Raw genomic sequence first — 17,027 nt, forward strand, 5'->3', positions numbered from 1 at the left:
CTTCATGTATAGATACTGGGAGGCATGTTAAGAGATTTACATCGGTACATTTGCAAAATGGCCAGTAGACCTTTACAGTCTTAGGACTCTTAGTGGCAGACTAAACAAAAGAATTAGGAAAGAAAATGATTTTTTAGTATTGTCAGAGAGCATTCCCAGCTTTTTTTCCTTCTCTTTGCAGAGATGTTGGCAATGTGGTTGAAGCCATGTATGGGGACCTCCCTCCTCCAATTATGCTGATTGGGCATAGTATGGGTGGAGCTATTGCAGTCCACACAGCATCATCTAACCTAGTGCCAAGCCTCCTGGGTCTCTGTATGATTGATGTTGTAGAAGGTAAGTTTTCTTAGTGCTGACCAAATCAAAATCTTTGACTTATAAGAGATATCTATGGTAGATTATTATTACCCTATTTTAATTTATTGTTGATTTCTACTCATCTTGAACTGTGTCCCTCTGCCTTTACATCGTTTTTTTATGTTATTTTGTGGCAAAGGCATTCTGAGTATTTTTTTTAACTGACATACAACTTTTTATCAGTTTCAGTTGTATAACTAATAATTCAATATATGTATATATTATGAAATGATCACCAGAGTATGTATAGTTAACATATGTCACCACACATAAAAAATTATTTTTCTTGTGATGAGCACTTTTAAGGTCTAGTCTCTTAGCAACTTTTAAATATACAAGATAGTATTATTAACTATAGTCACTATGTGGTACGTTATATTCTTAAGGCTTATTTATTTTGTAATTGGAAGTTTGTACCTTTTGACACCTTCACCCATTTCATCCATATGCCACATTATATAATCATTTTCCATGTCATCAAAAACTCTTTGTAAATATCTTTTATGACTGTATAATGTTTCAAACGTATATATGTCCCATCATTTTATCTAATGTTAAAAAGAAGCTACCATGTCTTTTATGACCCAACCTCAGAAGTCCACACTATTGCTATACAAGTCAGTCCCCAATTCACTGTGGGAAGACTACACTAGGGAGTGAATATCAAGAGGCAAAAATCACTGGAGGCCATCTTGGAAGCTGGCTATCACATTAGTCTCTGAATTTTTTTTTAAGTTTCATCTTCTTTCCCCAAAACATCACTGAATCCTACCATCATTGAGGGCAGATGTACACAGTTGACCCAGTAAGTGTAAATGTTCAGAATATGTTAAATGCTGTGGTTAAAATATTTGTTTAACATGTAGGTACAGCCATGGATGCACTTAACAGCATGCAGAATTTCTTACGTGGTCGTCCTAAAACCTTCAAGTCTCTAGAGAATGCCATTGAATGGAGGTAACCCACAAACCTATACTGTCTATATTTTAAATGTTAGAGTCTAACTCTCCAGTTTTAATCAGCTCAGGCAACCAAGTTCAAAGGAATAGTTCAGTTTCCATGCCCTAGCTTTATTATAATATCATGTATGTAAAGAGCAGAATTATTTTTAATATTTTAAATGTGTCACACTTGGGCCAGTTGTCTAAAATCCATCCTTTTTCCTAATACATTATAGTACCTCCTACAAGTTTAATAATTATGGATTATCTCCTGCCTAGCTATTTCCATTTCTGAGGTAGGAGCTTGGACTAAATGAGACTCAAAGGCCTTTTCTACTTCTGATACTTTCTGTGTTCCAGAGAAAATGGTGGAGAAACAGAGGATGGGCATAGGTTACTTTCTCAGGTTTTATTTGGGTTTTGGGTAAATACCCTTTGAGTAAACAGTTTTCATAAAAATCACTGACAGAATTGGCTATGACTTCCACTAAAGTAAAGGCTGTTTTGTCATTAATTTGTTCGCTGATTTAATCAATTATTTGATTAAATATTGCTTTGTGCTAACAGATGAAATTTCAGAAATGAGTAAAACACTGCCCCTCCCCCAAGGAAATCAATCTTAGGATAAAATATCTTTAGTATCCTGTCTTTCTACCTTTTCGAAAACCATCTCTAGTTCCTTTCCCAGCACCCTTTCCTAACTCCTCCAAACCAATCAGATCATTCCCTCAGTCAAAGTTCTTCCTACACCATAAGGGCAGAAACTATCCTCTATTTCTTTTGTACTCTCATACAGCACACAGCATACTGCTGGCTGCCTTAGGCAGAACATATCTGTTCTTTGAATCAAAGAAATCAACTGGAAATTAAGGACCTGGTAAATATGTCTTAGGTAGTTTTTCTAAGACAGAGCGTCTCGTGTCAAATACGGCCTGCCAAAATGATGTGTTTGGTGAGGTTGATTCGATCTCTCCTTGTTCACTGAGGTTCAGGATTCCTGTTAACTCAGTAGCACCAAAGATCTCTCCATCTTTGGCAGCCACAGCATTTCAGAATGCAGCTGCTGCCAGTTCAGCATGTATCCAAGACATCCTGCCTCCTTCCCCAGAAACAACCAATGAGAAGATTATTACAAATAACTTATTATTTTTTAATGTTTATTTACTTATTTTGAGAGAGAGAGAGAGAGAGAGAGAGAGAGAGAGAGAGCGAGCCATCGTGGGGAGGAGCAGAGAGAGAAATCCCAAGCAGGCTGCACACTATCAGCACAGAGCCTGATGTGGGACTTGGTCCCATGAACCATGAGATTGAACTATGAGATCAAGAGTCAGATACGTAACTGCCTGGGCTACCCAAGCACTCCCTGCCAAAAAGCTTCTTAAATTTATTCAGTAAACTTTGGTTTTTCAGTCCCTAAGATGTGTCAGTACCTGATTTAAGAACTGTGCTAAAGCAGGCTTAGTTCCTATCATCCAAAAACTGGGAATACAAAATAAATATTTAAACATAGCACAAGGAAAGAAGCACAGAAGTTATAGAAGATAGGTACTAATCCAGCATGGTGGTATTGATGGACCTTTTCCTAAAAGTGATAAGAGTTTTGGGGTGCCTCGGTGGCTGGTGGTTGGTTCAGCATCTGATTCTTGATTTCAGTTCAGATCAGATCTCACAGTTCATGAGTTCAAGCCCTACCTTAGGTTCTGTGCTGACAGCTTGGAACCTGCTTGGGATTCTCTCTCCCTCTCACTCTGCCCTTTCCTCACTCATGCACTCTCTTTCTCTCAAGATAAATAAACTAAAAAGAGATAGTCTTGATTCTATGGGCAGATGTGGGATAGGATGAGGGTTCTGTTTGTTGTATGTTAAAACATTCTGGGTTCTATTAGAGCCACTGATTTTTAGACCCCACTTCCTGAACCTGAGAATCAGGAAGAATACTATGAAGTATTTCATAATTTTGAACTCTGCTGGATATCTGAATCAATTTTGTGACTCAGGGCTGTTGTGGCTATTCCAGATTTTTAAAAAAGATGTTGAAATATAAGGCCAACCTGTTTAATTCAGTAAAGATTTAAATTGAGTGAATTCCCACTTCTGTTTTCTTGCCCTAATGAGAGACAGTAATCATAGTCATTAGAAGCCTAGGCTTTAAAGTTGGACAGATAAGGATTTACATTTTGGTTTCACCACTCTGGCTGCTCTGAGGAAAACACTGGGAAAAGGAAAAGGGATGGGTGTGATATGGAAGTGGGAACTTGGTTAGTTGGCAACTGTAGTATAGGAAAGTAATGACGGGAAGCATAGACTAAGATGGCAACAGAGGAAGTAATATGTCATATTTGGAATGAATTTTGAAGATAAATAGAACCGACAGGAATGCCTTACCGATCAGATGTCAGGAGAGAAATGAGGGGCAGGGGCAGAAGGAAACACAGCATTCAAGGATGACTTCTAGGTGTTTAGTCTAAGCAATCAGATGAATGGTGGAGACAAAGAGAAGTAGATTTGGGAGCAGGTAAAGGGTCAGAGAATCAGGATTTTTGTTTGGATAAGCTGATTATTATACCTCTAAGCAGAAATGTCACTTGTCTATACTAGCTAGAAGAGGTTAAACTAGAAAGAAATTGGAGAATTATTATTACATAGATAATATTTAAAGCCAAAAGATTGAATGCAGTCACCTAAGGATTTGATATTGATAGAAAAAGGCCCAAGAACTGAGCCTTGGGATACTCCACAAAACTTAGAGCTTGGGAAGAAGAGAAAGATCCAACAAAGGAAACTGAAAAGTCACAATTGGTGAGGCAGAAGGAAAACTAGGGGAGTACAGCAAGTGTTTATAGAAGGGAGACAGCATCCGTGTTTCATGCTACTGAGAGATAAATTAAGATGAGAACTAAAAAATGACCATTATGATTGGCACGAGTAGAGGTGACCTTAACAAAGGAAATCACAGAAAATAAATGGGACATAACCTCCCCCAAATATATAAGTTTGAGGATATTAGTTGGGAAAAGGATAGGAGATGACAAAATGGAGAAAGCAAGTAAGATAACTTATTTTTTAGGATAACTTTTGTTGACTAGGAAACCAGAGAAATGGGCTAGTATCTAGTGGTGAATGTGGGGTTGAGAATGTTTTTTAAAAGATGTTTTATAGAGAAAAAAAAATGACACTTAGGATAATAATTGACAGCAAGAAGGAATGGGAACCAGTTCCTGAGGTTGGCCTTGAATAGGGACAGAGAGGTGTTTCATATATTAAACAATCATAAAGGCAGAGTATATGATTTATACATACTGGTATATTTGTAGATTCTATAAATTCGGTTGGTGGTAGAATGAATAGTCCTGACCATATTTGTTTATCATTAAAATAGGAAGCAAGATCTTTATCTAAGGGGGTTGCCCTTTAAATTTTTACATGATTTTTTTAAGCTAAAAAATTTGATTTAAAAAAATACGTTCTGATTGCCTGTTTCAGGTAGTGTTTCCACTCCCCCCTGGGACATGAAGCTGCTTTGCTTGGCCCTTAGTCATATGTAGGTAGATAACTCTGAAAGGCCTAATCTATTAAAATGGTATCTGAGCTGCTGAATTCTGTATCAGAGCATGCAAGGCCCTCTAAGAGCTCATCTCTGCCTACCTATCCCTTTCTCCTATTCACACTCCCCCTTTGCTCTCGCCTGCTTCTCCTTGTACTCTGTCCTCTAAAATCCTCATCCTACTGACTTTTCCACATCACAGTGCCCTCTGTCTGTAATGCTCTGACCACCCCTCCCTTTTTTTTTTTTTTTTTTAGAGAGCGAGTGTGAGCTGAGGGTGAGAGGAGAAAGAATCTTAAGCAGCAGGCTCCACACTCAGCTCAGAGCCTAACAAAGAGTTCTATCCCACAACCTGGGATCATGACCTGAGATGAAATCAAAAGCTGGACACTGAACCAACTGAGCCACTCAGGCTCCTTTTTTTAAATTTTGAGAGTGAGAGAGAGAGAGAGAGAGAGAGAGAGAGAGACACCACCCTCTTATATCTTGCACTTAATTTCTTTTCTCCTCTGTTTAGGCAGGGTATTTGGAGAGCTTTCTTTTAACCTCTTCATTCACAATAAAGTGATTTCTTTGAACCTTGCCTTTATTATACCAAAACTATCTGTGTTTCTTTCTCCCCCTTGAATTAGGTGCTTCTTGAGCATAGGCCTGTCACATAGTACCCTTCTGGTAAATATGTGCAGAACTGAAATGAATGCCTATACCTAATTTTTACTACTTGGCTTATAGCCATAATAGCCAGTTAGGAAGTAGTGGTTATCTCCACAGTAAGTTATATTGGTAAATACAACTTTGTAGTAGGTTCCATAGAATCTTCAGAATTATTCGTTTGACCCTAGTGACATGATAAGATGGATGCTGAATAACTCTTTCCCTTCTCACTTTTCTAGCGTGAAGAGTGGTCAAATTCGGAATTTGGAGTCGGCCCGGGTCTCAATGGTTGGCCAAGTCAAACAGTAGGTCTTATTTTTTCCCTGTTGGGCTGGTTAGACACTGAGACATGGTGAGGGAATTACAGATTGCATTTATGGTGAGGGAATTACAGATTGCATTTTGTTATACACCTGTCCTCCCATCCTGAATCTGTTTATTATTGTAGATAATTTTGACAAATGAGCTCAGTTGGGCTAACTGCATAGCTTTTCTTTCCTTTTTCTTTTCTTTCTTTCTTTCTTTTTCTTTTTTAAAGAAATCCCAAAGCCTGTGTAATACAGGATTACCTTATTAATGTAATTCTGTTTATTAAAAGGTGAAGAATCCCAAAAAATTAAAAATTAACTGTCCACTTTAGTGCTAGAAGTGATCATTTTATTCTGGTATTAGTCTCCTTCTTAGGCAAACCTGATTATGAGGAAATTACCATATAAAAGCTTTAGCATAACGTGAGTGAAAGCCAGATTCTAAGGCTGAGCTAAGGGTATTTAGCCCAGTTGATATTCTTGGATAGGGTTACATGAGTCCTGGGTATTGCTGTGTAGTCACAAAATAAACTTTAGATGAATTGAGAAAATGTTGCCCAAGGGAACAACAGGGAGCACAAAAGTTGATGACAATTATAACGGCATGATTGAATGCCCGCTATTTGCTGGGCACAACGTATTTTATATACACCCTCTCATTTTTAAAACTTTATTACATTATGGAAATTTTCAAACATATAAAAGTAGAATAAAACAAAGAACCCCAGTGTACACATTGCCTATTTTCAATTATAGTTACTCATGGCCAGTCTTGTTTTATCTGTCCCCCATTTATTTACCCTAAGCACAAAATTTTTTTAAATCTATTCCAAGATTTCAATATACCCTAAATGGTAAGGACACTTTAAATACAATCACACTACTATCATCACATTTAAAAAAATAAATAGTTCCTTAATATCATCAAATGTCTATTCAGGAGTCAAACTTCTGATTGTCTCACAGATAATTTTTTTATAGTTCAACTCAGGGGTAATATAACAATAAGGGTAATATATATCAATTGACTGATATATCTCTTAAGTATCTTTTAATTGAGTTTCCACTTTTGTCTCATTTTTTTCCTTGCAATTTATTTGTTCAAGAAACCTGGTTGTTTGTCCAGTAGAATTTTCCACAATCTGGATTTGCTGATTGATTCCTAAAGGTGTAATTTAACATGTTTTCTCTTCCCTGTATTATTACTATTTTTAATTTTTATTATTATTTTATTTTATTTCAAGAGAGATGCAAGCAAGGAGGGGAAGGGCAGAGAGAGAAGGAGACAGAATCTCAAGCAGACCCCATACTGTCAGTGCAGAGCCCAGTGTGGGGCTAGATCATGTTCTGAGCTGAAATCAAATTAAGAGTCAGACTCCAGAGTTGGATGTTTAACCAATTGAGCCACCCAGGCACCCCACGTTTTGGGGATTTTTGGGTTTTGTTGTTGTTGTTTTATCTTCCCTATATTGTTTGTAAATTGTTAGATGCACAGATTTGATCAAGTTCAGGTTTCTTTATTGCTATTTTGGCTTTTTGTTTGTGAGATTAGGTACTGCCAGTAGGAAGCATGTAACGTCTGGTTGTCTCCTTTTTTGAGTGTTGGTAGCCATTGATGACCATTATCTGGATTCAGCAATTCATTTGTATTACCTCATTTAGTCTTTACTCTTTAAGGTAAGTATTGTTTTATAGATGAGAAAATGGAAATTCAGAAAGGTAAAGTGGCTTTCCCTGGATCACACAGCTAGTGAATAACAGAGCTCAGATTCAGTCTCCTGTGTATTTGACTTCAAGGCCCATATTGTGGATTTTATGCCTAAAAATGCAATTTGAGTAGTAATATCTGGCAAATACCATGCAGTCTTCAAATAAGATGTGAGACTGCCCACTTTTTAATGCCTAAATATTTTGAGATCTGACTTAAGTAGTGATGAAGCATTTCGTGAGGAAGTTATATGGCTTGTATTCAGGTAGTTCAGTGATTGTAAAATTTTACTTAATATGTAAATTTAAGTGATGTCTTCTCTTAAAATATGTAAACTCCTGTGTATAGTGTATGTTTTAATTGTCACATAGATATCGGATGGACAGGGTCCTTCTTGATCTATGTGAAATTCTCTTGAAGCTTCTAATCATAGCTGTGGAAATCTAAACCACATATTGTTTCTTTATTATACTACTTTGACCCTAGATGTGAAACTTGACAACTTAAGTCCCGCAGAAAACCCCCACTTGACAAAACATTTTGTGACATACTGTTTACTGAGATTGGTAGAGCAGACAGGGAAGGACAAGTTATCACTGTTAAAAATCCACCACTGGATTCTGTCTCTTTTTATCTGGTTTTCTCTCCTCTTCTCTGTTCACTGTTCACTCTCCCTTTCAAGGACAAAATAACAAATTCTCCTTTATCATGTAGAACAGACCTTAGCACTAGCTGCTACCTAGGCCCTTGGGATTTTTTCCTTTAACATTGTCAGTGTACTTTTTCCAACAAGTTCTTTCTAAAAGGAATTATGGTACCAGCTGGTCATATAATAATTTTTCTACCTAATTATATAAGAGAGATTGTTTTTTAGAGGTAAAACAGCAGTAATTGGCTGGATGAAATGTTCTAATCTCCAAGGCTCAGCTGCCTATGGTTATTGTAATTACGTTTCGGTTAGCCAATTAAAAGTGGGGACTTTAATTGAGCCTTGTTCTACTATAAACAGGGTACAGTAGAAAAGTGCTATGCTGTCATGTTAATTGGGCCTGGATTTGCCTTCCAGCTTGAGGTACTAATGAACTAGGTGATCTTGGACAATTATTTTTTAACTTTTCAGGGCTACCTCATAGGATTGTTATGAGAATTATATAAGATAATGCCAATAAAACTCTTGCCGTCATGACTCAGGAAATGGTTACTCCCTTCCATGGGTCAGTATTGGTGCAAGAACTGGAAACCAGCCCTCAGAGTATAGTCATACATTGGCCATGACCTTCCACAGCCCTAGTGTACTTCTGCACATTTTAAAATGCACATTTTTCACATCCTCCTTCTCCCAGAAGCATTGTCAGTTATAACTGATATTTGATTGTAAAAGACCATAAGTATCAGTATCTCTGAGAAATATGTATATAAAAGAGAGAGATATGATAACACTTTTTTTTTAAACCTAGGTGTGAAGGAATTACAAGTCCAGAAGGCTCAAAATCAATAGTGGAAGGAATCATAGAGGAAGAAGAAGAAGATGAAGAGGGAAGTGAGTCAGTAAACAAGAGGAAAAAGGAGGATGACATGGAGGTGAGTGAAAGCTGACATTCTTGGAAGAATGGGGGACAGGATGGTTCAGAGTGTGTGGGTGTGGGGAAGGGAAGGTGACATGTCCTTTTTGTTCACCATTCGATATTTTAGGGGGCGAAGACGTTATAATAGATACTTAGGTTAACTATAGCATATAAGCCACTTGTTGATAGCTCTGACAAATTGGAACAAAAAACTTCACAGTATACACCTACCCTCAAACAGCTTGCTCTCTCATCAGGCTCTTTCTCACCTCAGTACTTCTATTCCTGAGGTTTATCTCATGAGACAGTCTCATTTCCTACTGGTCTATGCTACGCCCATCAGATCTTATCTTTCAAGGTGTATCTCTTCGGGGATGTTTTCTGATTTCATTTTATATCAGTCCCTCTCCAGTATAGCACTAAAAGTCTGTATGACATAACTTAGCACTCATTTTTGCAGTGAAATTGCTGGATGCTAACTCTGTTTAGTCATTTGAGGAATAGCCAGACTATCAAAATGCCTGCAACACTTAATATTCCCACCACCAGTGTATGAGTTTTTTTTACATCCTTGTCAGCACTTATAATATTGTCTCTTTTTTATTATAGCCATCCTAATGGGCATGAAGTAGTATCTGTCTCATTGTGGTTTTGCTGATCACTATTGATGTTGAGCATCTTTTCATGGACTTACTATCCATTTTCTCTCTGGAGAAATATATATTCAGATCCTTTGCCCATTTTTCAATAGGGTATTTTATCTTTTTATTGTTGAATAGTAAGAGTTCTTTATATATTCTAGATATAAGCCCTGATTTGCAGATATATTCTCCTGTTACACAGATTGTCTTTTCATGTTCTTGATGGTGTTCTTGGATGTACAAAAGTCTGTGAAGAAAATAATTTTATCTAGTTACTATTTTGTTGCATCATAACTAAGAAGCTTTTGCCTAGCCCAAGGTCACAAAGATTTATGTGTATGTTTTCTTCTAAGAGTTTTCTAGTTTTAGCATTTATATTTAGGTCTGTGATCCATTTTGAGTTCATTTTTGTGTATAGTATGAGGTTGGGGGTGTAACTTCTTCCTTTTGCATGTGGATGTCCAGCTGTCTCAGGATTATTTGTTGGTAAGCTCCCCCTTTCCCATTTACATGTCTTGCATTCATTGTTGGAAATGATTTGCATTTCCCTGATTAGTGACATTGAGTATCTTTTCATGTGCTTATTAGCCATTTGTATATCTTCTTTGGAGAAATGTCTGTGTTCTTGGCTCATTTTTTTATTTGTTGTTTTTATTGAGTTGTAGGTGTTCTTTATATATTCTGAATATTAACCCCTTATCAGATATATGATTTGTAAGTATTTTCTCCCATTCTGTACAATACCTTTTCACTTTTGATTGTGTTCTTTGATGCACAGAAGTTTTTTAAGTTTGATATAGTCCATTTATCTATTTTTGCTTTTGTTGCCTTTGCTTTTGGTGTCATAACCAAGAAATCATTGTCAAATTCAATGTCATGGAAAACTATAATGAAGCTTTCCTCTATGTTTTCTTCTAGAGGTTTTATAGTTTGAGGTCTTACATTTAGGTCTTTGAGTTAAATTTGTATATTGTTCAATTTCATTATTTTGCATGTGGATATCAAATTTTCTCAACACCATTTGTTGAAAAAACTATGCTTTCTCAATTGAATCATCTTGGACCCTTGTCAAAGATCACTCAGCCATTATGTGAGAGTTTATTTCTGGGATCTCCAGTGTGTTCCATTGGTCTTTTTGTCTTTATACCAATACCATACTATTTTGATTACTGTGGCTTTGCAGTATGTTTTGAAATTAGAGAGCATGAGTCTCTTAATTTTGTTCCTTTTCAAAATTGTTTTGGCTGTTTGGGGTCCCTTGAGATTCCATACAGATTTTTCATGAATTTTTCTATTTTTGTAAAAATGTCGTTGGGATTTTGATACGGATTGCTTTGAATCTGTAGATCACTTTGGATGGTATGGACATCTTAACCATCTAGTTTTCTCTAACACAGTATGTTGCTGTCTTATGTTCACTTCTAGATTTTCATATTGTGATTCCTGTGGTATCCCAATTATTTATTTGAGTTATAATATTTTAAATTTTCAGTGATCCAGAAAAGTATAGAGAATAATTTATTTGTTCAGCTTGTTCTTGTCTACTATGTACTAGGATTTAACACACACGCACACACACACACGTATATTTAATTCAAGTTAGTTAACATACAGTGTAGTCTTGGCTTTAGGAGTAGAACCCAATGATTCATCTCACATATGATAGCCAGTGTTCATCTTGAAAAGTACCCTCCTTAATGTCCATCACCCATATAACCCATCTTCCCATCCACCTCCTCCTTTTCAGCAACCCTCAGTTCTCTGTATTTAAGAGTCTCCCTCTCTGTATTTATCTTATTTTTCCTTCCCCACCATGTTAACAGATATATTTTGTAATATTTGAGTCAGGTTTCCTGTTTAGATTACTATTGCCAGAACATTATATCATTATTATTAATCAAAATATAAGAAAAAATACCAACAAACCAACATATTTTCCCTTTTCCCTTCGAGTTCCTTCCCTCCATGTACCACATGTTTCCAGTGGTAATCCTCACTTAGATGACATGTTCTACTCTGCTTCTTTCTCTTAATATTATATCATAAGCATTTTTTTCATACTGCACTGTACCTTTGTAATTGTCCTTTTGATAGATGTGTTTGTTCTTTTTGTCATTTGGATATAAGAGAAGCTCAGTCTTGGCTCTACCATTTACTAGCTTTGTGACTTTAAGAAAGTTTCCTAAGTTCACAAAAGTAAACTTCTAGTTATTTAAACATGTGAATTAACGATAATAACCTATATCACAAGACTGTTATAATTGATTAAGTGTATGTGAAATGTCTGGGCCATAGTAGGCCCTTAATAAGTGCTAGTTTCCTTCCCTTTCCTTTTCCCAGGGACCTAGTTATTGTCCCGTTCCTCCAGGGGTTGCCCTCAGAGACTCAGAACTTGCTCTTATTCCTCCAGACCAAGAAAGACCATCCGTACACTTGGAGAATTGAACTGGCAAAAACAGAAAAATACTGGGATGGCTGGTTCCGAGGCTTATCCAATCTCTTTCTTAGTTGTCCTATTCCAAAATTGCTGCTCTTGGCTGGTAAGTGCGTATGTGTATGTATTAGCTCAGGCTGCCATAACAAATTATTATAGATTGGGTACTTATACAGTGAACTTATTTTCTCACAGTTCTGGAGGCTGGAAGTCTGAGATCAGGGTACCAGCATAGTCAAGTTCTGGCAGGAGCTTTCTTAGTGGCTTGCAGACAACTGTTTTCTCACTGTGCCCTTGCATGGTAGAAGAGAGAGCTGCGAGCAAGCTCCCTGGTGTTTATTCTTAAAAGGATATTAATACTGTCATATGAAGGCCCTACCCAAATAACCCCATTTAGCCTTAATTACTTCCTAATTTGACCCTGATTATTTCCATATCTCCAAATGTGGTCACATAGTGGATTAGGGCTTCAACGTACAAACTGGGGGAGGAGGACACAGTTCAGTCCAAAGTAGCATAGGTATATCATCATGTGAATATGTCCTTGTTAAAAGTACTCACCAAATGGGTAGTGACTTCCAAAGTGAGGTACCATCGTCACTCATTTATGCTTGTCTTCTCTCCATACCAAATCCCTAAACCTAACTAAGCACAAGCACCCATCTGGGATAGCCTAATTCTGGCTTCCCTTCAGTCCCTGGTTAAGCCCAAGTCCTTCTAGAATGATTTAAAGATATTCTGAGTATAATGGAAATTTAAAAAGTAAAACCCTGTTTTCAGAAACCAGTTTAAATGAGCCAAAAGAGGGGCGCCCTGGGTGGCTCAGTTGCTTGGGCCTCCAACTTCGGCTCAGGTCATGATCTCACATTGGTGGGTTCGAGCCCCACGTTGGGTTCTGTGCTGACAGCTAGCTCAGAGCCTGGAGTCTGCTTCGGATTCTGTGTCTCCCTCTCTCTCTCTGCTCCTCCCACTCATGTTCTGTCTCTCTCTGTCTCAAAATTAAATAAAACATTTTTAAAAATTAAAAAATAAGTAAATAAATGAACCAAAAGATTGCAGGGGAACCTCATTCTGGAAAGCTTCATGGTGTGAGCATATACACTCAAAGAGTTAGGATTGGCATTAACACGAATTGATAATGTCATCATGTTTACAACTTTGTAGCAAATTTTCCTACTTGAATAGCAAAACCTGTTTTACACAATGTTTTCCAGTAAGCTATTTCTGGATTCTTTTGTTTTGTTTTAGGTGTTGATAGATTGGATAAGGATCTGACTATTGGCCAAATGCAAGGTAAGTCACCAAGAAATTAGGTCTCTAGATCCTTCTCTGAGGGCAGAGAAAGGGGCAGAATCATGTGGAAATTAATGAGCTTTAGAGGTAAGCCCAAACTTGACATCAACATCCACTTCTGACCCACTATTTGCTGATAGGCAAATATTTCCCTTTTCTGAGCTTCAATGTTTTTTTTTTTTCCATCTAAAAATGGGACTTAACTACTATCTACATCTCAGAGTTGTAAGGATTAAAATGAGGCTGTGTCTTTGCAGAGGGCAATATGAACCATAAAGTACCCTATTAATATAAAATAATTGTGAAAGATTTTCTGAACACTGATCAGTATTTTTATCACTGTTGGAATTCGTAGGAAAGGAAAAGATCCAGGATAATGGGATGCTTAAAGGTGTAAACTGTGTTTAGAAGATAGCATGGTTCGGGGTGCCTGGGTTCAAGCGTCCAGCTTTGGCTCAAGTCATGATCTCACAGTTTGTGGGTTCAAGCCCTGCGTTGGGCTCTGTGCTGATAACTAGCTCAGAGCCTAGAGCCTGCTTCAGATTCTGTATGTCCCTCTCTCTCTCTGACCCTCCCCTGCTTGCGCTGTCTCTGTCTCTCAAAAATAAATTTTAAAACATTAAAAAAAAAGAAGCAGCAGCTAGCATGTTGAGGTGGTAAAAGCAAAGATTCTGAGGTTGGGAGAACTGACTTTGAGTACTACTTTCTTACTCATTTTACGACCCCCCAAGCAAGTTACTTGATCTGCTTTAGCTCTAGTTTTCTCAGTCTATAAAATGAGAAAGTTGATGGCAGCTTCACAGGGATCATGAGTTATAATGAGTAGAGAAGTGACATATTGTGTTCAGGTCCAGGTGTGTTGGCCATATGGAAGTGGAGGCTGTGGGACCAGTGTTGCTTTAGTATAGATGAAAAGCTTCGTAAAGGTGAGGTCAGTAGGCATTGACATCTTTTGGGTTATGGGAAGAAGAGGTGCTAACTCCAAGGGCAAGTCATCAGGCTTAACCAGATTCTGTTCTTGACCTTCCTTTCTTTCTACTTACTCTCTCTGGGCAATATCATAGCTTCTGTTTATACCCTGATAACTCCCAAAACTAAACGTCCAACTGCTACCTCTCTCCTGAGGTCTGGACCTGGCCCATGTATCAAACCTGTTGGATATCTCTACTTGGATGTTCACAGGCTCAAACTGTTCTTTTAGCTGTCCTCAATCTCTTCACAGTAAAAGGGACTATATTCCCTCATAATAGTTGTTCAGAGGCTCCTGAATGATTTATTACATCATGGATCCAGGCACTTCTGCTCTACCATTCCTCCAACTGAGGTATCCTAAAGCCTGGAGCAAGACCATGGACTGGGACTGTGTGAGTTTTATGACACTGATGTTGGTAATTTTGAGCTTAGACATCTTTCCTTAAATGCAATTCAAGCAAACCTTTCTGAAACAGTCTTTCTGTGTAAGACCTATGCGTGATGCTGGACAGACAGAAGAATCAGATATGGCCCCTGAGACTATCTGAAAGCAGTTGATCTGGGCTGGAATAGCATTTGAAACCATTATTGATCCTCAGCCTTATAATCAGATAGTCCTGGGTGGTGAGTCACTATTAATGGTGTTGTGGCTGAGTGAATTGCTAACTTCTTTAATCCCAAGTTTCTTCATCTATAAAATGGATATAATGCTATATCTTAATACATTTTCGTGCTGTTTAAGTGAGAAAATGCATGTGAAGTAAGAGTCTGACAAATGATGGCTTTATTTATCCAGGAAGTACTCATGATTCCTCATTAGATGCCTTGCTGTTTCCCCAGTAAGTAAGGATTATGCCAAGACTACTTTCTCTTTCAGAGCATCCCATGAATATAGAAAGTAAATGGCTGCGGTGAGGGACATCCCATAAAACAAAGGGAAATGGCCAAGTTGGCATAGATTCCAAACCACAGCCTTCCCAGCATTGTGTTTAAAACTGCTAAATTAGTTATAAATTCCTAGAAACCTAGCACTCATTCATGATGCAACTTGGGTAAATTAGGCTGTCTGAACATAAGCTTCTTTATCTGTAAAACGAGTGGGAATCATTTGGAAATATGCCCACTTCATAGAATAATTGTGAGGATTACCCAGGATCCTTATTTTATGTGTACCAGGCACAGTGTTGTTAATAGGTAGGAACAAATGATGCATCCCTAGACATCAAGCCCAGGGTGGCTGGAGTTGTAAGGTTAATAGGTCATTTCACTCAGTCACTCATTCAAGACTTGCTAAGCTCTAACTCAATGTCTAGCCCTGTGTTGGGCCCTATTAGGGATACAGAACATAATGATATTAGGCTTTGTTTTTACAGATATACTCCTGGGAAGGCAGGCATATAAAATATAAGCTTACAAAATAAGAGGGGCACTGTTAATAATAGTACCTTCGTACAAGAAGGAAGGGACTAGGCTGGACCAGGCTGGAGCACCCAGGGGCAGACGACAGCAAGAGGAAGAGCTTAGGCTGGGCCTTACTGAATGGAATGGTCTTAGTTCCTCTACTGATTAAATAAGCAGACCTGGGCAAATCACTAACCATGGTATTAGTTTCATCATCTCAGAAAAGAATTTCAGTGTTTGTTCTGTCCAGTTATATAGCGTAGATTGAGAATCAACCTAAAAAATGGATAGACAAGTTTTTTGAAAAAATTTTAAAGCACTGTGTAATTGGAGTAAGAATCCTAGAATGTGATGGCCAGAAGGACTTCCAAAGCATATTGCCTTATTTTGTAAAGGAGCCACTTAGGCTCTGAGAGTCTGTTCTCTCTACTTAGGTCCCATATCCTTTGGTCTGCTTTGGGATCTTGCTTTTTCAGTCATCTTGGTTCACTCTTAATAGCTATCACATTAATGGTGAGCTCACAATGTTCTACAAGTGTGAAAAGGTGATTAGTATAGTCACATAATTAAGCACATTAACTTAAGCACACATATAGTTAAGCACACAAATGGTAACTTATTCTTGTAATAATAAATTTCAAAATCCTTAACATAGCTTACAAAACTCTTAATGGTATGGTCCCTGCTTTCCTCTCCAGCCTCGTTGTCAACTCTCATGAGCTCTATGCCAACCTTTTTATTTCCAGGCACAAATGCCATTTCATCCTCCTTTCCTTTGTATAGTTTTTTTTTTTTTCCTAAATCTGTATCCCTATTTGATTGGGAAGCCTCCTTTCCTATGTTCTTGGAGTTTCATGTACTCAGTTTTATCACAGGAACTACATGCTATGTTAAAATTTTGGGTTGTGTTCCCTTACAAGACTATAAATCCCCTGAGAACAGGAACTGTTTCTTCCTATGTGTCTGGCCCAACGTAAATGCATGCCAAAGGAAAGAAATGAAGGGGAAATTATTTGCCCAAGGTTACATCCTCACATTCTCTTAAACCGTGGTGATTAGGTCCAGACTACTGGGGAGGGGAGTAGATAGGGAGGTTCTGACCTCTTAGAGTGGCCTGTGAGACTGCAGAGCTGGTAAGGAAAGGGCCATATTAATTTTTTAATTTATTCTTACTATTTTTAGTTTATTTATTTTGAGAGACAGAATGTG

At 37.7% G+C, this 17,027-nt stretch overlaps 1 protein-coding gene across 2 annotated transcripts in view; it reads left to right on the forward strand.

Annotated features, from left to right (window-relative positions):
• The window catches only part of PPME1 (protein phosphatase methylesterase 1), a 66,705-nt gene that overhangs the window by 46,177 nt on the left and 3,501 nt on the right, over window positions 1-17,027 (forward strand). For both annotated transcript variants that reach the window (XM_029956601.1, XM_029956602.1), the window contains exons 6-11: window positions 182-336; window positions 1,224-1,314; window positions 5,736-5,801; window positions 8,970-9,093; window positions 12,129-12,258; window positions 13,401-13,445. In XM_029956601.1, the coding sequence (XP_029812461.1) occupies window positions 182-336; window positions 1,224-1,314; window positions 5,736-5,801; window positions 8,970-9,093; window positions 12,129-12,258; window positions 13,401-13,445 (611 nt within the window). The remainder of the gene's footprint in view (window positions 1-181; window positions 337-1,223; window positions 1,315-5,735; window positions 5,802-8,969; window positions 9,094-12,128; window positions 12,259-13,400; window positions 13,446-17,027) is intronic.

Source organism: Suricata suricatta, chromosome 11 (genome assembly GCF_006229205.1).
Source record: "Suricata suricatta isolate VVHF042 chromosome 11, meerkat_22Aug2017_6uvM2_HiC, whole genome shotgun sequence".
NCBI classification, from domain to species: domain Eukaryota; kingdom Metazoa; phylum Chordata; class Mammalia; order Carnivora; family Herpestidae; genus Suricata; species Suricata suricatta.